General features: G+C 36.6%; 2 protein-coding genes and 1 long non-coding RNA gene across 6 annotated transcripts in view; 2 read left to right on the top strand and 1 right to left on the bottom strand.

The window, feature by feature from the left end:
* Nucleotides 1-15,401, top strand: part of LOC144959157 (uncharacterized) — a 204,766-nt gene extending 189,365 nt beyond the window's left edge. For all 4 annotated transcript variants that reach the window (XM_078891677.1, XM_078891676.1, XM_078891675.1 and 1 more), the window contains 6 exons: nucleotides 474-618; nucleotides 933-1,088; nucleotides 9,910-10,140; nucleotides 11,334-11,544; nucleotides 12,070-12,251; nucleotides 12,912-15,401. In XM_078891677.1, the coding sequence (XP_078747803.1) occupies nucleotides 474-618; nucleotides 933-1,088; nucleotides 9,910-10,140; nucleotides 11,334-11,544; nucleotides 12,070-12,251; nucleotides 12,912-13,160 (1,174 nt within the window). In that variant the 3' untranslated portion in view covers nucleotides 13,161-15,401. The remainder of the gene's footprint in view (nucleotides 1-473; nucleotides 619-932; nucleotides 1,089-9,909; nucleotides 10,141-11,333; nucleotides 11,545-12,069; nucleotides 12,252-12,911) is intronic.
* On the top strand, nucleotides 1,909-6,536 carry LOC144959158 (uncharacterized). The gene is made up of 5 exons (XR_013642579.1): nucleotides 1,909-2,022; nucleotides 2,586-2,673; nucleotides 3,814-3,875; nucleotides 4,689-4,883; nucleotides 6,265-6,536. It is a non-coding gene; the product is annotated as an uncharacterized LOC144959158 (long non-coding RNA).
* Nucleotides 15,402-21,180: 5,779 nt separating the features above from the next.
* Nucleotides 21,181-22,911, bottom strand: LOC144959246 (uncharacterized). Its single transcript, XM_078891787.1, has one exon. The coding sequence runs from the start codon at nucleotides 22,909-22,911 to the stop codon at nucleotides 21,181-21,183; it is 1,731 nt and encodes a 576-aa protein (XP_078747913.1).
* Between the last annotated feature and the right edge of the window lie 1,001 nt (nucleotides 22,912-23,912).

Here is a 23,912-nt window from a genome sequence, read left to right as displayed (position 1 = left end):
CACACTCCTGCTTTGTGTCCTCGACCAGAGATGTGAACAGTTGTCATGAGATTAGATCCTTATGTCACCCATGATTAGTCTGATTGATACAGCTATTTTTTGTTTGTTTGTTTGTTTTGCCAGTCACAAGTGAATCAGATACCACCTACATATATAAAGGGGTCTGTATAGCTCAGTTGGTAGAGCACTCGCCTCACACGCATAGGGACCAAGATCGATCCAGGGTGCAGCCAAAATTTTTTTGACCCCCCTGTCTATCCAATAGTGAATGGGTAGCTGGGTCTCTTAGAACTGGTGGAAAGTACTTTGCGATAGACTAGCCTCCTATCCAGAGGTTAGCAAGCAATTGCTATTATTGTCCATTTCACGCTATAGATACTGGGATTAACTCCGGCTCCATGGGCCTAAAGGCTCTGACGGACAACTTTATATATATGTATGTATGTATGTTATAAATCTCAATCTTCTTTCAGGTATGGAGGAAGCCAGAGCAATATAATCGTGACCCCAGGTGCTATGGGAGAGGAGGTGAGAGTGGACTGCTGTCTGATGACCAATGATGGACACAGTGTGGTCACTGGGTCTAGCCTTGGCCCACCCCAAGTCTGGAACATGTCGGTAAGGAATGGACCTTTTATTTTATTCCGTTATCCAATATTTTAAATGAAAAGATTGTATTAATTTGTCCCTATATCTCCCTATACATCATATTTATTGCATATAGAAGGAATAAAATTGAGGTCACTCAGCTATTTATTATTGTTTTAAAAAAGTCCATTTAATGATTAGTTCTCCTTAAATTCTATCCAACAGACTATAAACGTTTAAGGTTACACGTAGTCTTATATGTTATATCCAGCTGGTGGATGTTGTGAGTGTTTTACCCAAATGCATAGCATCACTATCGTTTGTTCTTGTCTTTCTCATTCCAGTCAGGAGAATTGTTACGTATAATGCAAGGCGAGACCGTTGGGTCAACATTCCTCCATTTAGTCAACGGAGACAGACTGCTTGCTGGAGCTATCAACTCTGACTTGGAGATAAACCAATACTCCGTACCGAAGGGTGTACACAACTATATATTCCAGGTTTGTAGCCATAGCAAAGGTTTTGTATCACATGACACAACATGGAAAAATGTCAACAATGCCTCAGCTGATGGTCATGAAATGAAGATAACTTTGACATTCGGTTTCAACAACACAATTAGTAATCTTAAACAATAAGTAATAGATAAATGAATATATATATATATATATATATATATATATATATATATATATATATATATATATATATATATATATATATATATATATATATATATATATATTAATACCGGTTAGGGAGACTTTTGGTACCCCTATTAGTTCATTTTTCAGTACTTTACCAATAGGGAGACCAAAATCTGGTCCCCCTATTGATTTGACCTCTAGCACATTCACTTTTCTGATTTTAGTTTAAGGTTGTCAACCCAACCGTCAAGGATATATAATTGTAAATCTTAGTATTGAAGATATTTGTTAAACACCACAGTAAGAAGAGTTATGCCTAAAGTTTCACGTTGGTCAATAAGGTGACCACCTGAAAAAAGCACAATAGGGGTACCAGTGTCTTCATCGATATATTTCAATAGTGAGGCACTATATCTTTCCGAAATTTTCTCTAAAATTCTAGAGCATTATATGGATTTTTATAGTAATGAAAATAAAATAAACAATTGTGTGAAAGTTGATGAACGTTGAAATGAACAAGATATACGAATTATTATCTATTTTTAGAAACAGATGTATCGAATCTCGGCTCGGATTCTTATCGTGGCGACAAAAGACAAGCAAACATAGTAGCTCATTTTTTTGTGAAACATATGTTTAGCCAATTTCGCACAATTCCTACTTTCGTTTTCGTATTTACGTCGCTGATTTTTTCATTTTTCGTCACTTACTGACTTCCAAACTATGGCATCGTGGGGTAAATTGATGCTGGAGGCATCATTGAAGAGGCACCGAGATAATTTAAATGGTAAGTTATTGGCCATTCTTATTCTATCACTGTTGATTTATGAATTGAAATCGGGTAGACATCACATACACCGATTGATGATTGTCACTTGTCAGTCATTCGGAGGTGGAGTCAGATGATTCGGGAACTTCTGTAGACTGTAGATCACACATAGTACTAGCTTTGTACGATCTGTCGTTTACTACTACTACTACTACTACTACTACTACTACTACTACTACTACTACTACTACTACTACTACTACTACTACTACTATTACTACTACTACTACTACTACTACTACTACTACTACTACTACTACTATTACTACTACTACTACTACTACTACTACTACTACTACTACTACTACTACTACTACTACTTACTACTTTTACTTTTAGCGCTATCCAACTCAACACTTCATGTGTTTATTTTATTTTGGCAAAACCAGAATGGATTTTTGAAACGAATATAAAATATTTTAAACTTAAACCTGTCTTTGCTTTATCATGCTCATACAGTGTGCCATATAACAAAATCATAGTTTAATGTTGAGAATATGCTATTTCTTTTGTACCTTCAGATCAGAGAGATTTGAGCTTTAAAAATCCTGAAAAAATGTCTTGCTGCCAATCCAGACAACCCTTTTGATGTGATCTAGGATGTTAATGGTAAGAATGTAATTTGATGAGGAAATGAATTAAATATTTAGGTACACATAGTTTGCTTATTTTTGTTTGAGTCATGATGTGTAATACTAATACAGTCCACTCCGGATAATTGCAACTCGGTTAATCGCAACATTTCCTAACAAATGGAAATAATTCTATATAAAAGTCACTGGTTAATTGCAACAAACTTCGGTTTTTAAAAAGTGGTAAATTCAAGAAATCAGACAATATATCATGATTAAATTTCATTATGGATGAAATCGTGACAGGTTGAAGAATCGAGAGTGAGCGGGATTTAATGCTATGGTAGTGTGTCACCACTCTATTAGAGTCGAAAGAGGGCAGGGATTTGCAGTATGGGTTTGTGACGTCATCGGTGGCCATTAAATAGAAGAGGGGTGGGGCTGGTCATAATCTTGACAGCAGGTTATAAATGACAGTTATAAAGAGAGACTGAGCGATATCCTTTGTTTTAGGATTAACAACTGTGCATTGTGACCAACGAGTTTGGTGAGAGCTTATTGTCTCTCATTACGGCTAATCTCGTGAACTCTGACAAATGTTGAGAAAAAAGTGAAACTTCGTCCAATCTGAGTAAGACATCGGCTTGCTTCATAGCTGCTTTTGGTTGACAAATCTACACAGGGCTGCCATATGGTTTTTGTTTCAATGAAATTGCTTTGTATGTGGTGGACTAAGAATAACATTTACTGGTTTGAGTTTACAATAAATGTGTAAAATGTTGAAATAGTGGACAGGAAACTGAACTTTGGTTAATTGCAACTTCAGTTAATCGCAACATTTTCGATGATCCCAAGGTGTTGCGATTATCCAAAATAGACTGTACCTGAATCTTGAACGAAAAACTATCATATGGATATGATTATAGACAGATTGGTTTCAGGAATTATATTTCCATCCTCTCTTGCCAACTCTGACATTCTTGAAATTTAAAACAAAATAGCCAAAAGTTTTCGGACTTAATTTTCTTTTTGTCTAAAGGACAATAGTCATAAAGTAAATAATAAAATAAAAATCCTTTTACAGCACAAGATGGCATGATTTTTTGTTTAAGGGTTTAGAGAAAAACTTGCAGATGATAGTCTTCAGCTTTTCTTTGTTTGTTTTTATTTTATATAGACTCCAACTCAGAGCCTGAAAGTGATGCAGAACAAAGTTCCATATCGCATGATTCAGTTGTGGTAAGTATGTAAATTGAAACAAAAGCATAGCATTTGTATAGCGTTTATCCACAGTTCGCACCATGCTCAAAATGCTTCACATCACCATATTTTGTGGTGGACAAAACACAATTGCCACAAAAGATGAGACCTGCAGTCTGTTAGGCGCGATTCAATATTTCAGGACAAGGACAACACTGTTTTACACCAGTGGGACCTACTAGTCTTTTGTTGTTAAAAATTTTCTTTGCAGTGCACTTTGCCAACAATAACACTATTTTAAACCTTCCTCGTTATATTTTGAAGTGATATTCATTGATGAACCATTCACATTTGAAGTCGTTTGTTTTTTATTTGACTAAATGTGAAAATGATGCGTTTCCAGGAAAAATGACAATAGCTTATGTTGGGATTATACTTTTGATCTCGCATTTTGTCCAAATTCTCTAGCATTGTAATGTTTATCAACATTTTTTGTTAATTATATTGCAGTTGCAAGGTTAGGAAGTTCATATCGTTGCAATGACAACAGTTTATATGTCCAGAATCGTAGTGAGATAAAAAATTGTTTTGTAGTTGTTGGTCCTGGTGTAGGATTTAGAGAGTTTGTTAAAAACAGTTTACTGAAGCTCTGGTTAGTGTAGCTATATTTATTCATGCACAGTTGAACATATTAAATACTTAGACAATATGTCTGCCTTTCTCAACTCTTTTTTTATACTTGCATTATTAACCAGCTAATTGTTTAGTTGGATTATTAAACAATGGCTCTTCGTGTTTATTGTCAACATGAATAAATTGATTGATTTGTCATCTTTTCCACAAAATATACAGGATCCCGATTTTTGTCTGATTCCTCTTCGTGCTCTGTGAGGTACCCAATGCTGCTGTCTTTGGAACCTAGTGTTCATTCCCCAACTCAGTCAGAGCCTCATCCACAACTATCACAGACTGAATCTCATTGCCAGTCTGGGACCCAGGTTCAACCCGAATGCTATACACATGCAAACCAACGTGTTACGTGCAATGGTGAGTCATTTTTTGTCATTCTTCTCCTTTGATATTTGTGGGATCAATTTTAATTTACCCATTCCTTTTAAAATAAAACTTCCACCCCCTCCAAACCCTTTTGACTTCCAGGTTCAATTCTTTTTTTATTCTAAAATTCTTGGGGTTTCCTTTCAATGACAACTGAGATCATTAAAATTCAGATCATAACATGATGTGTGTAGATTTGATGAAAACATATGTTCGAGTTGAGAAGCAGTGTTCACGAACTTGCTGATCGTTTTTACTAGCATTTATTTTCCTAACTTATCTGTGTCAATTAACAAAGGCAAGACTCAAATATTTTCTATCTGAACAGTATGTTTGTTATTTCCGGCATATACATGTCATATTTCATTCCCACAAAATATAAATCAGGATTAAGTGGTCTACACACCTCGTTCAGGCAGTTGGGGGGAAGTAAATAAGTCTTTAAGTTTTAAGGAATTAATGAAGCGGTGCTCAACCGGTTTGGAGGACGTTTGATTGATGTCGGCTGTTTGTTCTGCCAGCCGGTGATGTTTTCTCACTCTCTCAATGACAATGAAAGTCATTATTATTACTATTACTATGAACTATAGTCTATTATTACTTTTATTACTATATTAATTGTTACTTATTGCCGTTACTGTTATTATTAATATTATGATATTGCCTTCATTGCATTCTATTACTATTATCGATATAACTAATTTCTGATTGTTGTAAATAATTTATGTGAATTGAATTTTGTCGAATGGCCAAGGGCCTACAATAAACTTAAATGAAACTTAAATGAAATGTTAATCTTTGGATAGGACTTGGGTTTATTCTTGATTACTTTTCTGCCTTGGTCGAGTGAAGCAATTGGAGTAAATTTTGTTGCTCAATGTAAAAAACATGACGCTAACCATTCGGCTGATACTGATACCTCCAAGGGGTGGTTGGGGGAAAACGTAAAATTCTTTTGACATTGTCTGATTATTCGCTGAAACAACAAAGGACAATCTATTTATTCAGATGAGACTTCATTGTGTTACGATTTATGTTCATATTTTGATTATAATGAAGAGGGAACCCTGAACCCGGTGGAATGGGTGGATTGATCTATTTATTTCTATTTCAAAACAAATATATGGCGTCTTTTCGCTTGATTTATTATGTGGCAGAGGTCTCCACAAATCTAACATACCTCTTCCAAAGGAATAGATGGTAGAAAAGTATATAACAAGAAGGAATGATGACAGTTACTTGTCCAGGCCTTAAACATTTGGAATGCTATTCCTCTCTACCGCTGTCATGTAGCTGATGTGCATACGATCTGTCTATTGATTTATGTTCAGAGTTCATAGCATGATGTGCTTTATTTTCTCCTTTTTTTCAGAGAAATACAAAAAGCCAAGGAGACCCTGTCCATACTGTGGTCAGTTGCAAACAAAACTCTCAAGGCATTTGATGAGGAAACACAAGGAAAAAAATTTGAGAAAACCCAAACAATTTGAAAAAAGAGATGCCATTGGAGAATGATATAAAGTAGCTACAGCAATTTATTACTGAAGAGATGGTCCGTATTTGTGAGGATGATTATCATTTATTTGATTCACATATGTTTGTTAGGCTTCGCAATGTCATCGTAGCTAGGCTTACAATGTTTAATGCGAGGAGAGGCGGAGAACCCGCAAGGATGTTGTTAAAAGACTGGAATGATGCAGATTCAGATGTATGGGTTGATCCCCAGCTTGTACAACATGTCACTGATCCTTTGGAAAAAGCATTACTTGAGAAATATAAGCTGGCCTATCAGTCTGGAAAGGGAAGCAAGATGTTGGTCCCTGTGTTGATACCCAATGACACAATTCAGCCTTTAAGGAAACTTGTACAGGAGCGTAAAGCAGTAAAGTACAGGAATATCCAAAGATCATGTAAGTGGTTACATTGCCATCAAATATGTCACTTCCTTAATTGTTAATAGCTGATAAATTCAGGCACCGAGCTTCGACATTATTTGCCTTACTTGATGTCCCACAACACGAGAGAGATGTCTTCTATCGACATATGGGACACAATGAATCAATCAAAACATTTATCAGTGTCCAATTGTAATACGAGAAATAACAGAAGTTGGTCATTTTTTGGGTCAAATTGATAACTCAGCATCGGTCACTGGGGAAGGAAATTGTAACATTGAAACAAATGACTCTGTAGTGAATAGAAACTCAAAATGAAAATTTTGGAACATCCATAGTAACAGCTGCAAATCAAGAAGAAATATTTAATGGTGAAGCAGGAGTGCCAAATCAGCTTGCGTGTTCTTCAAAACAAACTGAACCCCAGAGTAATTCAAAAATCGGAGATACATGTCATGGTCAGATGAGGATACAGATAGAGTCAAGTCATATTTTTAAAACTTTGTCGAAGATGTTTCAGCACATGGTTCGAGGGGATCATTACCTGGGAAGTCTGAAATTATTCTGTTCTTAAAACACCACAGGGTATTTTCACAAAAAGGAATCCCTGAAGGTACATGGTGAAAGATCTTTAATGAAAGAAATAAATATCCAATAGAAGGGAAAGAGCGTTTATCGGTGTAATGACAATCATGACTTTAATTTGTATTACATTTTTTGTATTGTATAGTGTTATTGACATATTTTGGGGGGTTAAAAAAAAGTTTTATCTTTATTTAGTACAATCTGTTAATCATTGCAATCTTCATTTTTATATTATATGAACATTGATTTGCTCAGTTTGAGAGACAAATGCTTTGTAGAACTATCTGAAAGAATCAGATATGGCAGAATAAAAAGTCTTTCTACTAACCCTAACTTAATTGGCCAATGTAGCTTTATGTTCAGCATTTTCTAGATACCTAATGTAAAACTTATATTCTTTTTATGATAATTTTAAGAGTTGCAATGTTTAGAGGTGACTGTCAAGAAATGACACCCCTGTGCATTTAATTTCTTTCTTTCTTTATCCCCTCATCCTTAATCAGAATAATAATAATTAATAATGAAAAACAATGCAGCAACGACAGCTTAGAACTGCATAAAGTGCTTAAGAATTATTTTTTTTGCATTAAACTTTATTTAAACGATTTTCAACACTTTTGCTTCACAGTTATGCTTTTTAACAAATGCAATTAAGCAACTTACCAGCAACAACATATTGGTTTGTTATCATTTGAGGGTTTTATCAGTAAAACTGTTTCTATCCTTTTATGTTGCACTGTACACATAGCAAACTTCATGCTTTTATTTGGTGACCAAAGACTTATGTGATACAGTGGATGAATGTTTGTGATGGCTTTTGGAACTGAAATAAACCTGCAATATGATTTGTAGACTTCTATCGTTATGTATCATTTTTCGGTCAAATGTAAATGTAATTTTACACGAGCTTTGATGTCTCACAAAACCCACAATGAGCTCGACGTGCAGCTGGTAGTACATTTTTTTGGACACGAACAACGTTGTTACAATTCAGTAACTTACTCCAATTAACACAAGTAAGACTGTAAATGAGACTTTCACAATGACTCTACATCGCCACAAATATGGATTCGAACCCTGGCAACTCAGGCATCAGACGAACTGTCTACCCCAAAACCACGAAACCAAAGCAAGCATTGTGCAAGTTAAAGTGAATTGTATGTTGATTGAAGCCGTTCATTGTGTCCATCAGATCTGCTGTCCTATCCATCCAACTCCATTCACTTGGTGGGCAGGGACGTACTTGTTGCGTCTTCTTCTTCTATCCCCCTATGTCTGTTTTCCAACTTGTTTTCTGTCTCTGTCTTGGAATGGGATTACTTGGTTTTGTCCAGGCCCTGGCTGGGAGGGAAACAGTCAAATTTATAGTTTTGGGAGATGATATTTTTTTCCTTGTAAATCATCTCTTTGTTATGCACTTTATTGTTTTGTTTACATGTTATATATGCTTTGTAAACATTTGAGTGTATCCCTCTTTGTTGGGACCTGTGTCTGAATGAGACTTCTAGGTGATCTCAAACTAAGTACTTTGATAGTGTGCTCTTGGAATCTACTGTTTCCTTTTTGAAACAAATCCCCTTTGCCTTACTTTTTCTTGGGTGCTCTAATTGTAGTTCCAGAACTTTTTACTATCCCATTTTCTTCCTTTTTACTGGCGCTGATATGACCTTAATGTGTTGCAAGCGCCGTAAAACCCTTAAAAACAAAACAAACCAAGTCCATTCAGTGGTATACAACAACAACAAATCAACTCCTCTGCCTGGTCCCTTCTATCTCTGTTCTTAACCTGGGTCGTCAGGCTTCTAAAGGGGTCGGGGACTGCAAAAATAATGGCGCACGGAGCAACTGGGAATATTTTTTGCCAGGTTATTTCCCTGAGCGCCCCCTTCGGAGGGATGAGTTAGTAAATGCATTGCTCGGCCACTTCACTCTACACACACTGGGATAAGTTTCGACACTATGGCCATGAAGCTCTTAAGGACTTACTTTGTTTTAGTAAATTTGGTGGTAGCTCACTTGAAAATGCACTCTTAGGTATACCCATATATAAACATATACCGGGCTCCCTAAAAGGGGTTTTTAATGTGGTCTCCCTAAAAACATGTTTTTACCAAATGTCTCCTTAAAGCAGCAGAAACACTTAGTAAAACAGTAGGGGGACCGAGTAATTTTCTATATACCATTGTGATCATCAAGCATCAGAATTATGTTCATAACTCATTGGAGGGAATCAAACTATACTCATTTGAACAAAGATTGAACAGTTTAATCAATTTGAACAAGACATATGCTTGGTCCTCCAATTGGTGCATTTCACAGTGGTCACCTTAACAGTGGATTGATACTTATATATATATATATATATATATATATATATATATATATATATATATATAAACAAGCAAATAAAGAAATAAATAGATAAATACATTTTTTAAAATAAACAAGTTTTATATTGCTTGGAGCTACCAAGCCAAATTAAGCTGAGTATAATAATGTCATAATATTACATAAACATTTCCTATTGCTTGTCACAGATATGGGACTTTGCCTCAGGGAGACCATTGGAAATGGCAGAGCATGAGACGTGTTCAGCGTTGACTGTTCTCAGCGACAATGACAAGGTGGTGTTTGCCCGATCCGACAAGTTTGGAGGTGGAACCAACATCGTTGTCTGGGACCTCCTGGGTAATCAGCCTGTCAAGGAGATGAGATACGACGCTCCCATTGGAAATAATGATTACGTCAGCTACCTCGCCATGTCACAGGTAGTGTAGTAAATGACGAATTATCATTCAAATGTTTCTTTTCATAGTTTCATTCAAATTCAAAACAGTAAATTTAGATATCTGCTTTCAACTCACAAAAGCTTCGATCTCAAAATTTTTTTAGAGAAACAAAATCATCATCATAGCTTGTCACTCCAACACCGAATCCATTCCACAGCATTTGGGGACCAGACTCTTAGGCCATGGTCAGTGCAGCTGGGCACATCCTGGCATTCTCTAAGGATGTGCTTCATCATCTGCTCTGGGCATCCACATGCACACAAGCTAGTCTCAGCCAGCCCCCACTTTTTCATCCTTCCAGCTGTCCTCCCGAGTTTTGCCCGTGCTCTGTTCAGTGTTACCCATTCATTCCAACGGTCTTTGTTCCCCTGTGACCCAAATCTTCAATCAAAACACAAGGTCAAAGGACCGCTACTAAATTCATAATACTAATTTTCATCAAAATGAAACTAAAGGAGTCAAACCTTAGTTGTCTCCTCTATCATAGAGTCTTGGGTTTGTTTCCCAAACTTTTAATATCATTAATTTATTAGTAATAATCAATCATTTAATAGAGTGGTACTATGGTGTTTGGAGTCCTTCAGCCCCATTAGGCCCATACTACTGAAGTTTATCCCAGTTTCTATAGCGTGAAATGGGACAATAGCCATTGCTTCCTACCCTTAGGATAGGACGCTAGTCTATGGCAAAGTACTTTCAACCAGAATTAATAAATCCAGCTACCCAATCGACTTCACACAAGATTGATCTCAGCCTCTTTGTGACCAGTTGTCTCAGAACGCTAAGTCAGGGTGAACCACCAATGACTTAAAATTTAATATTTTAAATATGGGTAAAAATGGATGCCTTCATTGAGGAGAGGAAATTTTATAATTTATATATATTTTTTAATGAATTAATATTCTTAATATGATCCTTTTCACTTTATACTCTATTTACTTCTGTCATCTAGCTTATTCCATACGTCTTATTTGAATGCAGGATGATAAAAATGGTGCTGCTTGAAGCTCGAATAAAAAAATAATGATAAGTATTGAAATGTAAGCTCCAATTTATTAAACGTCTGTCTTGGTATCTGTATCTGTATCCACAATATCTGTCTTCATTTAACAAATTGGATCTTACATTTCAATACTTATCCTTATTTTTTATTCAAATGCATTATTTTCCAGAACGATCGATACGCCGTCGCCGGTTTCACCAACACATTTGACAACTTTGCCGAGTTTGTCATCTTTGACATGAACCAATCATCCTACAACGTCAACGATCCCAACATCCTACGCCTCGATGCTCTCCCAGATTGCACTGCCATATTGCCCAGAAATGAGGCTGTCACAGGTCTCAGGAATGGAGACCTTGTGGTCTGGAACTTGATGACGGGTAATTTTAGTTTTCTTTCATCGTATCTTATTATATTCAGTAACAGCCAAAGTGAATAATACTAATTTAAATATTAAGCTGTGAGAAGCTGTGTATAGACTGTAAAAAGTAATGAAAAAAAAATGAATATTATCAGTTTCAACAAAAAAATAAAATAATACGCACAGAATGTTTTGGGCTTCAAACCCTTCATCAGCCAATAACAAACACAGCTAAAATGGTATGCTCAACTCACCTCATTCTCATGACCATAATGACTACAAGCGTCGTGATATATTGGTGGCAGCATGAGATAGGGTTATTCATCTTGCCCAAGAAAAAAAAAAGAAAGTGCCTGAAGCCGAGCTCGAACCAGGCCACTGTGTAATGCCTTAAACATTCGGCCACTTCACCACCTAAAAACAACAACAAAAAAAAAAAGTTTTTCATGGTGTTGCGGTAAGATCTAATTTCAGGTGTGAGTAAATCAAGCCCCACTTGATGAAGAATGGATATTAATTCCTGAACTGTTTTATCCTCTATCAGGTCAACCGAGTAGACAGTTGCTGGCTGGCAATGGGAAACACGCCCACTCTAGAGAGGTCAAGGCTGTGGTGAGGTCAAAGGACAACAAGTACTTGGTGTCGGCATCTGCAGACGGAACCCTCAAACTTTGGGACTTGGAGACGGAGAGACAGCTGACCACCATGTCATCTCACACGGACGAGGTACATACGTCTGCTTTGTGCTTTTCCTTGTAATGATGTTTGCACTTGATGTGGTTGAGGCAATGTGTAGCCTGTTCACTTTTACATTTCCAAGAAAAAGTGAATAATAATAATAATAATAATAGATCTTTATTGTCCATAAATATGGCAATTTGTCATTTAGTTACACTTGTTATAATGTTAAACGATAACTGTAAGATTGAACAGATATTTCACTCCTACTTATTTTTCTCTCTCTCTCTCTCTCTCTCTCTCTCTCTCTCTCTCTCTCTCTCTCTCTCTCTCTCTCTCTCTCTCTGATTATAATAACGCAGGTGTAGATGTGTTCTACATAAACACATATTATGACAATTTTATCACACACACACACACACACACACACACGCACGCACACACACACACACACACACACAAAAATCATTTATTAAATCTTTATTACCGGCATTTGATGACACTATGTCATAGCCATCCTAAGTGGGTTTTTTGGTTTTTTTTTCATTGTTGTCTTCTTGTATTTCTGTTGTTTTTTTTTTGTTGCTAATGCTATTATTCCATTACTTTGAATGATTTTAGCTTTTGTCATTCGCAGTGAAAAGTGAAAAAAAAAAATTATTGTGATGACCATTCGCATAGTCATTTTTTCTCTTATTATCCATTCAGGTTTGGTGCTGTGCAATCTCTGAGGACAACGAAATTGTTGTGTCTGGATCCAGAGATGGCACGATTCGATTGTGGAAACTGAGAAGTGGACAGGAGATTGCATCTTTCAACGCAGGTGTAGATGTGTTCTACATTACAATGAGCAGGGACAAGGGTACCATCGTAGCTCTAGGAGACAAATTCGGAGCCAGAAAACTGGTCATGTTGCAAGTGGTACGATCGAAGATCAAGAGACAAGTTTTGGCATAAAACTGCTTTTTTTTTGTTTCGTTTTTTCTATCTAGATTTATTTCAATTTTCGGTGTTTCAAAAAAAAAAAAAAAGCTGTTCCCATAAACTGCCAAATTAAAGTTTACTTTCTCTTGTCTATCAAGTAGATTTGATGAACTCATAAAAATATCTGAAAGAAATAAAAGGAAATATTTATCCTTTTAAGCTTAAGGGTATAATAACAAATGCACGAGAAGATATTTATTTTTGGTGAAAAACTAGATTTAAATTTAAAAACACTTTTAATCGAATGTTTAAAACAAATTTTTGGAACTTTTAAATTTTCATAGATCGCATTTCAAACCAAAATTTAAAAAGATAAATAAATAAATAAATAATATAAAAGATAAAAACACCTATGCATGTACTTTTGAGTTATTGGAAAATTAATTATTATTAATGGCTACATGAAACAGTTTGAACAGTTTGTTTCCTCTGCAATTTACTTGTCGATTATTTGTTTGTCGTGAAATAGTCTTTATTCTCTGGTGTGATTGATATTATGAGTTGTTGTTTTTTTTAATTTGAAGTATGTGAAGCTCTGGTTGTGTTGCAATATGTTTTATTGCCTTAAGCGAGAGGACTATAGCTTCTTTCAAAGTTGTTAGCAATAATATCACTGTATAAGAATAAATCATTTGAATTTACATGTAACTCAACACTTGAAAAGTCATTTCAGTACATAATTCATCTATGGTTCTATCGTTTTGTGTTCAGTCAGATATCAATGAATTATTAAAAACCTCTCAAAACGTTTGTCTATCTATATTATCGTTTTCAAAAATTCATTTCATGAAATGGTTTTGACAATCAAACTTTTTATAGTGTTTGATTACGATATTTAATCTGTTATTGCCTTAACGATCACATCTTACCTGGATAGATATGTCACTGTCACTCCTTTTTTTTTCTCTCTGCTTTATTAGTCAGTAAATGACTTGAACGATTTAAAAGTGATGTCTTGTTCATCGTTTGATGTGGAAAATCTGTAATCAGCATCAGATTTCATGAACATGTTTTCGTGATCAGGTCAAGTGTAATTGCTTATTAAGTGACACTAGGTGAATGGAAATTAGTGTTGATTTGCAATTTAATGACACTGTTTGACTGATGACAGTGAACGTGTGCATTTTGCAATTAATTGTTAAATTCAATTACTTCCCTTGTCTCAATTGTTCATCTTTTGATTTGGTATTTGATTAGAATTTTTAATTGAAATTTTTAAAAATGTTCTTTTTGTTCCTCCAATTTTTAAAAATCTATTTATTTATTTATTTATTTGTTTGTTTTGAATAAGTTTTATGTTTAACGTTCATATGATGTCATACTGTTGATTTGTTGTGTTGACTTCATATTTTCTTTTCGTAAAACCTGTCTCTCGTAAGTTTGACTTTGTATTTTCATTGATGATAAATGTTCCACACTGTGGTAACGGAATATACTTTCCTAAACCTCATTTCCCATTCTTAAATACTCTGGTACAAGGAGATACTCTTATAAAAATGGTGCTAATCTTTTTTTAACCAAATATTTTCTACTTAATTGTATTTCATTGTACATTTGATATGGTAATATATTATCCTGATACAAGTAAAGATATGATATGATGCATTAAATAAGCATTACATGACAAAGATTGTAAGTAAATTGGTTATGAATCTGTTTTATTGTTACTGTTACTGAATAGAAATGTGTATTCAATCCATCATGTATATTGTTATACTTATCTAATAACGGACTAACTGTCTTTATCATTATAAGATAATATGCTACTTTCTTTTCGTATGATTTTAGATTTATTTAAACTTTTTTTATGTTTATACGTCGTGTCGTGTTGTCATCTTGACTCTATTTTCTAAGTCAAGCATGAAATCCAATATTTGAGTATCTTGACAATTTAAGAGTTGTTGTATTCTGTCAGCGTTAGGAGAGTAAGAGGTGGGGGGGGGGGGTGCTTCAGTTCAGCTGTAAAATCTCAAGTAAGCGATTGGATTCCATTTTTTGCCTTACTGTTCGTCCAGTAATAAGTGAATAGTTGGGTCTCTTTTGAAAGCGAAGACAATGTGGAAAGTGGCTTGAATATGTGACAGATATACTACTTTTGGTCCAAGACATTGCTCCACTAACAGTTCAGGCATGAGACTCGCTTAGCTTTGATCTGATCGATTGTATTTTGAAAAGTAAAAAAAAGAATGATGCTTCCTAAAGAAAAAAGAAAAACGTCTTTTTAAAAAATATTCTGTAAAATCTGAGAACAATTTTGTTACATATCATTAACTAGTTTTTGTTTTCCATTCATCCATTAAAAAGTAATTTATTGCAATCCTTTTAAAATGGCAATGAGTGAGAATAGGTTATCGCTCTTTTTAAAAATTGGGGAAATCATAAATTTATTTATTATTTTATTTAAAGTCGCATTAAAAAAAAAATCAAATGTATTGGTCCAAAATTTTAATTAGTGGTTGTAAATTATGGCGATCAAATGTCTTCTACGTTTTAGTCATTTTATTTTTACTCGAATGTTTACATTTTAGATATGAATTTTTTAAATTAAATTTTACTGGTGAATCAAATTGTTACCACCAAATAGTGTGATCAGGTGCTGAAATCAAATTTAAGTGGAAAAAAAGTGTATGATCACCCTTTATTTATTTAAGAAAACACCTTTTACTTCTTTAAAAAATATTTCTTTTTACGAAAACTGGACAGGTTATTCCGTATTTAAATAACTACTTCCTTGTATTTTATGAAAAATAGTAGTAGTGGAGGTTGAATTTTTTTTATATATATATATAAAGACAGGAAAACAGAGAAAGTAGAAGATTGATCGAAAATCAAGGTTTCAAATTAAAATCCTCCGTTTGCCAGAAAGAAAAATTGAATTTGAGAAAAAAATTGTATAATGTGACCATGAAATGACTTTTGTATTTCAGGGGTATGGCAGAAGCTGTTCGACTTTATTAAATATATAATGGATTTTTTTTAAAATATTATTTTTCATGGCAATGAGATGAAATGAGATCCAATTTTTGCAAAGACTTGCATTTATTTTCCATCAATTTACACTTTGGTTTTAGTTTTTATTTTGATAGCCTCGAAGATTTATTTTGTCAATTAATGGATAGTTAAATAAATTACAGGTTTCTTTACCTCAGATTGTTCAATTTTGCGGGTGGTTGGATGGGAGCATCACCCTTGAATCATATACCTATTTTGTTCGCAAGGGTGTACGATCCGATAGTGATGTCGTTTCTTCTTCTCTTTACTAGCCTATCCTGCTTCTTTGGTTTGTGATTGTATTTTTGACAGGGGATATTTTTTTTTCTGTAAATCTTCTGCCTGTTTGTTCTTGGTTATTTATAATTTAGCTTATGATATCTTTAGGTTATGATTTTGATTTACATTTGTACTATTTTTGTTGGATTGCTTGTTTTTTTGTTTCAGCGGTCTCTCATATAACCTCAATTGTGTTGGAAGAGACCTAAAGCAACAAACAAACAAACAAACAAAAAAAATTGTTCAATTTTCCATCTGACTGTTATCCATCCCTGTGCTTTGTGGGGTAAATAATAATCTGGTGGATGTTTTAATCTGATCACTCTCTAAGTAAGAGTTGTCTTAAGTTTGTATTTTTTGTTTTGTTTTGTTTTGTCTTCCACAAATGATAATACCTAACTGAATGAGTCATTCATTACATGTTAAATAGTCATTTGACCCAAGTGTCTTATTGTGTTTGTGCCTTATTCATTGTGTCACAAAGTGCGCACGTAAACCGTATGCTTATGTAGCGCAGTTTGCAACCTTGTTTATGTGTGCTATATTCAAGCTACGACACCGATCAATAACCAAACACAATACGTTGATAAAGGTTTTGAAGCTAAATGAAGATATATTTTATTACAATATAACAAAGATATTATGAGAAATGAAGATGAAATGATAAATGTCATAAGTATGAAATCAAATGGATGGATGACAAATTGATGGAGATGGTGTGATGATGAATATGATATGAAAGCGATATGAAAATATATAATTAAATCAATTAATTATCAATACTTTACCAAACCGCTACCACATCAGTCAATCTCACAGGTAGGTTGCAACCATCACAGTCATACAGGCAACTAATAATTAACTAACTGACTAAACACAATCCAGACGTGTAGAAGAAAGCCAAAAGAGTGTCCTTGATATTCAACAAAAACTGTAAGGTTGTTCTAATATTGTTAATTTGTCTCTTCTTGAAATTGTTCTGATTTCACAGTATTCATAAACAGATCAATTGTTTCTCAATGTTCTGATATTAAAATAAGCAAATGGTTCTTCACAGGTAACTTATAAAACAGGCAAATGTTCAGTTTCTATTAGTGTCAAGCTATGAGTGTATAGCCTAAAGTTGGCTTGTTAAAGCCCAGCCTCCAACGGCTCATTCACTTTAAAGAAAGAAAATGATTTTGTTATCACATGATAATCATACGAATATAACTCTATCTATATTCGAACTCATTCAATATGTTTACTTTAAATGAGTAAATATTATTTTACTTTAACAAATCAATTTATTAATGTTGATTAATATTGCTTTACTTTGTAGATATGAAATAATATTGCTTTATAGCAAGAAAAGCTTATTTTCTTTACAACAAGAATATATTATACAATTAATTTAATTATCTGATTAATTAATTGAGACTCAAAATTTAAAGTGATATTATGATATTAATATCAAAACACAATCATAATTGTAATCACAACATATTATTCAAAATCTCACCAGAGCCGAACAGATTATAGAAATCACAAATTAAGTCTACACAAGACTTTAATCAAACTCTACACAAGAGTTATAACACAACTTGATTCAGCTCAAACTTTGAGCACCGTAAAGTCTACACAAGACTTAAATCACACTCTACACAAGAGTTAACACAAAACGTGTTTCAGCTCGAACTTTGAGCACTACAAAGTCTACACAAGACTTTAATCTAACTCTACACAAGAGTTAAACAAATGAGCCTAAAAGACTCCGCTGTGGTTATCGCTTAGAGACTATGAGCCTAAAAGACTCCGCTGAGTGGTCTGAAGAAACTGCTCAAAACTCTGGCATTTATAGGCAAAAATCAAGCAAACGAAGCAAAATTCTACCCACACAACCGGATGTTAGTCATATCCGTAAACATCTGAAATTCCTTAAAACTCCCCCAGATTCCATAATCATGGACAACAACAACCCATCCTGATACCGGACATCCTCATATCAAGGATAAATAAATTCGTCAGCCCCATAGTTACGAGATATCAATCAAGCCATACCATAACAAAGTCACTCCCGTAGAATACAGGGATCCTACTTTGCTTATAAGTTTACGGAGAAAACAAGATTGATGCCTTTCTCACAATAACACCCACACTACGTAGTTTAATTGGAACTTCCGGGCCATAGGTGCATGATCTGATACGACCTGTATCAACAAAAGAAGGGTTGTTCCAGAGGGATTACAATAACAACAACAACTAATACTACGACGACGTACATCCTGTCGTAAACTGACGCCTACACGGAAGCGTTTCGTTACATATCTCCCCCCTAAGACTAAATTTGGTACAACATTTAGTTAGATCATCGAAATGCCTCAAGATCACATCGATCTCGATAAATAATCTGGACCATGATTATCCTTCCCTTTTACGGAACGTAGGACAAATCGGTATTGATTAAGCAAGAGAGACCACCTCATCAGTCTCCCATTCTCTGATTTCGCCCTGTTCAGATACAGAAGTGGGGCATGATCAGTTTCAATTATAAATTCTTTACCAATGAAATACACATTTAGTGTTTTCACAGCCCAAACTACGGCCAGACATTCCTTCTCAACAACAGAGTACCTCTGCTCCCGCGGTAACAATTTCCTGCTTAAATAGGTAACTGGATATTTGACTCCATCATGCTCCTGAGATAGCACAGCACCTAATCCTGTGTCGCTGGCGTCCGTAGATAAAATAAACGGCTTATCATAATCTGGAAGGCGCAACACGGGATCCGATGTAAGCATATTTTTCAGCGTTTGGAAGGCTCTCTTCTGTGGTTCGTCCCAAATCACTCTGTTGGGCATGCCTTTCTTTGTCGCGTCTGTCAGGGGAGCTGCCACTGCTGAGAAGTTTGGCACATAACGTCGGTAGAATGATGCCAGCCCAAGAAAACTTCTCATTTGTTTCTTGTTCGAGGGTAAGTTTGCCTCTTGGATCGATTTGACCTTGTCCATGGGTGGCCTTAAATTCCCTCCACCAATAGAATGGCCTAAAAACTCCACCTCCGGGAAACCAAGCAGGCACTTTGACGGTTTCGCCGTCAAGCCGCAATCACGCAACCTTTGAAGAACTGTCCTTAACGTTTTTAAATGTTCATCCCATGTTGCAGTGTGAATGAGAATATCGTCGATGTAGTTTTTCACGTTGGGAAGTCCACCAACGACTTTTCTCATCATCCGCGAGAACGCGGAGGGCGCCCCTTGAAGTCCGAAGGGCATTACAGTAAACTGCATCAGTCCTAACTCTGTTGCAAATGCCGTTTTCTCCTTGGTCCTGTCTGACAATGGAATTTGCCAGAATCCACGGGATAAATCAATCTTTGAGACAAAGTGGCATGATGTCCCAATTTCTTGAAACAGATCATCAAGTCTAGGCATTGGTTCCGCATCGAACACCGTAATGTTGTTAAGGGATCTGAAGTCCACACAATAACGAATGGTTCCGTCCTTCTTCTTGACAACGACAGATGGCGAACAATACGGACTATCCGATGGCTCGATTATCCCGGCGCGAAGCATGGCCTTCACTTCTTCTTTTAATGTGGTTTTTAATGCTTGAGGCACGGGATATGGTTTCTTTCTGACTGGACAATCCGACGTCAAACGGATGTCGTAGATGTAATTATTCGTGCGTCCTGGCACATCGGTCAATACGTCATCAAAATCCTGGAGCATGCCCTGCAATTGACCTATCTGCTGAGGACTCATTCCTTCATGCAGGATGACATCGTCTTTGGTCTCAGTCTGTTTCAGAGCAGGCAATTCCATCCGAGGAAGAACCTTTTCTCCATCACCATCGTTATCTTCGATAACCGCTGCCACGGCACATTGAAGAACACCGACTTCATTCTCCTTCTCCACGTCTCTCACGTAGTACCTTTTCAGCAAATTGACGTGGTATGTCCTTCTGGTGTTGTCTATATTAATGACGTAATTATTCGGACCCGTGACATCTTTCACTTCAAAAGGACCCTGCCACTTCAATTCCAGTTTGTTATGTTTCGTGGGCAGTAAGAGCAATACTTTATCTCCCTTTTCAAATGACCTTACTTTGGCCTTTTTGTCAAAATGTGCCTTGTAACGCGAGGATGAATACTGCAGGTTATCGTGTGCTGCCTTCACAGTATTCTCTATCTTTTCCCTTAAATCGACTACGTATTGATACGTCGTTTTCACATCCGGGTCTTCTATGTCTTCGGTCCATAGTTCCCGTAATATTTTCATCGGTCCTCTCACAGGCCTTCCAAATAAGAGCTCAAACGGAGAGAAACCAAGAGATTCCTGAGGAGCCTCCCTGTATGAAAATAATGCAGCATTGATGTATCTGTCCCAGTCTGAGGGTCGCTCTGCAGCCAACCTCTTGAGCATTCCTTTTAAAGTTCCATTAAATCTCTCTACAAGCCCATTGGCTTGTGGGTGATAAGGACTAGTAGTGATTTGTTTTACGGAGAGCAGTCTGCATACTTCCTTCATCAGGTCTGATGTGAATTGCGTCCCCCTGTCGCTTAGCATCTCCTTAGGTATTCCCGTGCGGCTAAAGATGTCAACCAATCCTTCTGCTACTCTTTCTGTTTCCATACTCTTCAGAGCAATGGCCTCTGGATACCTCGTACAGTAATCCACCACAGTGAGTATATATCGGTTTCCTCTATCTGATGCCGGCATGATGGGGCCAATTAGATCCACTGCTACCCGACTGAAGGGTTCATCGATGAGCGGAACTTTAGTAAGAGGGACCTTAGGGTGATTCCTCTCGGAGCTGACCTTTGACACTGGTCGCAAGACTGACAAAATCTCATGACATCCTCCCAAATATTTGGCCAGTAAAAATTACTCAGTATTCGATCTGTCGTTTTCTTTGCCGCGAGATGTCCAGAGAGTACACTTTCATGGGCCAACCGCATGACTGAATTACGCAGGCATTTTGGTACGACAACTTGCTTTACCAAATCCCCGTGCTCAACCCTTGGAGATTGAAAATAGCGGATCAGCAAACCTCTGTCATAGGCATACCAACTGGTATTACTCTTGCCTGTGTTTCTTACCTCTCCTCTGGTAGCAGCATCCCTCGCAGCTTTTAGTGTGATGTCATGCTTTTGTTTCTCCTTTAGTTCGTCGACGCTTACACCTGTCTCTATAGATGGAGCTGTGACCAAGTCTTTGATCTTGCGTTCACGTTGCCCTCGTGTTTGTACGGCGCTCAGTTCATCTCCATGACCCAATTCCTGCTCGTCAGTAATTGTTTTTACATGCATTCCTGGGCATTTGGCACCTTCAATATTCCCAAGTATAACGTCATGCAATGGGGATTCTAACTCGACGACTGACAATCTCCCGGTAAAATAGGGGCATTCCAAATAAGCTTCACCGTGTGGTGCGGAAATAGCCTCTCCGTTAGCCAAGTAGATCAGGACCTTTTTATTCCAGTCATCCTTACTCTTGTTTATCAGTCCTTTTCTGACGATGACACAACTACTGCCGCTATCACGTAACACATTCACCTTTTTCCCATTCAACCATCCGACGGCCACCGGCATTACAGGTGCGACTGGCACATGTCCTGAGCACGCTGCAGAAATCATTGGCATCTCACATCCGCACTTTAATTCCACCTTGTCATGTCTCAAACATTTCTGTGGTTCATGATCTTCTGTGATCGCGGAGACTTGTTCTATACCGGTAGGTGCCTTCCTGTCTTCGTGCCTCTTCTTCTCACGGCAATCTTTTATTAAGTGTCCTTTTCGCCGACAGTAATAACAAAAGGGACTCTCGACCACAGCAGCAGCTTGCTTCTTTTGTCGACAATCTCGTGCCATATGTCCTGGCCGTTTACAGTTGTGGCAAACCATTTGGCTAGCGAAGCGGGTAGTGTCCTTCATTACGTTGTTTCGACTACTTTCATTGACGTTCTTTGATTTTTCTTGAGCCACTCCACTTTTGGAAAATGTTCCTGCGACACCGTGCGCTTCAATGTACTTTTCTCCTAAATCTATTACTTCCCTTGCTGTCTTCGGTTGTCTTTCTTTTATGAAAATCGTCAAATCCCGACCGCAGACACTGACAAGCTGTTCCTTCAATATCATATCCAGAATGTCAGCAACTGAGTCCTTCCTTTTCCCCGACAACTCAATCCATTTTTCCATATAACTCTCCAATCTAGTCGCAAACTGGCTAAAACGCTCCCCTTGTTCCGGTCTACTCTTCCTAAATTTTTCATTGAATCCATCATCCGTTAGATTATAACGTCTCAATAAAGCCGCTTTTACTACCCCATAATCGATGGCATCTTCATCACTCAGTCGAGTGTAGACGTCCAGTGCTTTCCCTTTGAGAAGTGCAGACAACTGGATTGCCCAATCCCTGCATTCCCAGCCGTTGACTTTAGCGTATCTCTCGAAACGGAGCAGATAGCTGTCCATATGATCCTTGTTTTCGTCAAAACATGGAAGTCGAGGACTCTTAACAGTAGGAGCATGAGTAAATGATCGAATGTCACTTGTCATACTGTCGTTGTTGGAGGAAGCCTGACACTCCGACTTTAACCTAAGCAGTTCAAGCTCTTTCTCCATCAGAGCTTCTTGTCTTTGAGCTCGTGCTCTGCTTATCTCCTCCTCTTCTTTGGCACGTTCTCTCTCCTTCTCTTTTCTCTCTTCATCTTCTTGTAACTGGGCTGTCACCCAAGCACGGAGATCTTCACCCCTTAACTCCAATTTTTCTCCAAGTTTAATTAATCTTTCCACATCCATCTCTAGGACAATTAATCAAACCAATTCAAATTCAAATAAACAAACTTCAATATGTTTATCAACACTGTTGCCGTAAATGTTACTTTCACGTAGAATAAAGTGGTACTACAAGTAACCTTATAACGATACGCGTCAATATAAATCCCTACACGGAATCAAAACAGGCAACTAATACCGATCCCTACATGGAACCCAACATTGATCTATATAGACTCAGATAATACATAGAATCAAACTACTGATTTATTACAGGTCCTCACACGGAACCAACCAAATCTTCACCCAGATTCAATTACAGAATCAACAAAATATCTTCACCCAGATTCTTACACAGAATCAATACCTTGACTTACTATATGTGCATAGAGAGTCAAAACAAATGATTTAATACAGATCCTCACACGGGACCAACACAATCTTCACCCAGATTCCTACACGGAATCAAATTACCCCAACAACCACCTTCGTTCCTTACAAAAGGGAGAGGGGGGACAATGGAGGCTTCACAGCGCGAGTACCGCTTTCGCGCTAAGTCAGTGATCCGTATCACTATGACAGATGACTGACAACGTATAACCGAACAAGTGAAAATTACCAGAATAACTTGTATTACACCTTGCGTATAATGACAGTCTTATAACCATTAAATGGATACCAATTTGCTTTAAGCTCAA

This window comes from Berghia stephanieae, chromosome 13 (assembly GCF_034508935.2).
Source record: "Berghia stephanieae isolate SIO BIC M18660-M18661 chromosome 13, UCSD_Bste_1.3, whole genome shotgun sequence".
Taxonomy (NCBI): Eukaryota; Metazoa; Mollusca; class Gastropoda; order Nudibranchia; family Aeolidiidae; genus Berghia; species Berghia stephanieae.
Note: the sequence above shows the minus strand (reverse complement) of the source record. Positions and strands in the feature narration are given on the sequence as shown.

Coding starts and splice junctions, on each gene's coding strand:
- LOC144959246 (XM_078891787.1), bottom strand. CDS start 22,911: ATGGACAGCTATCTGCTCCGTTTCGAGAGATACGCTAAAGTCAACGGC.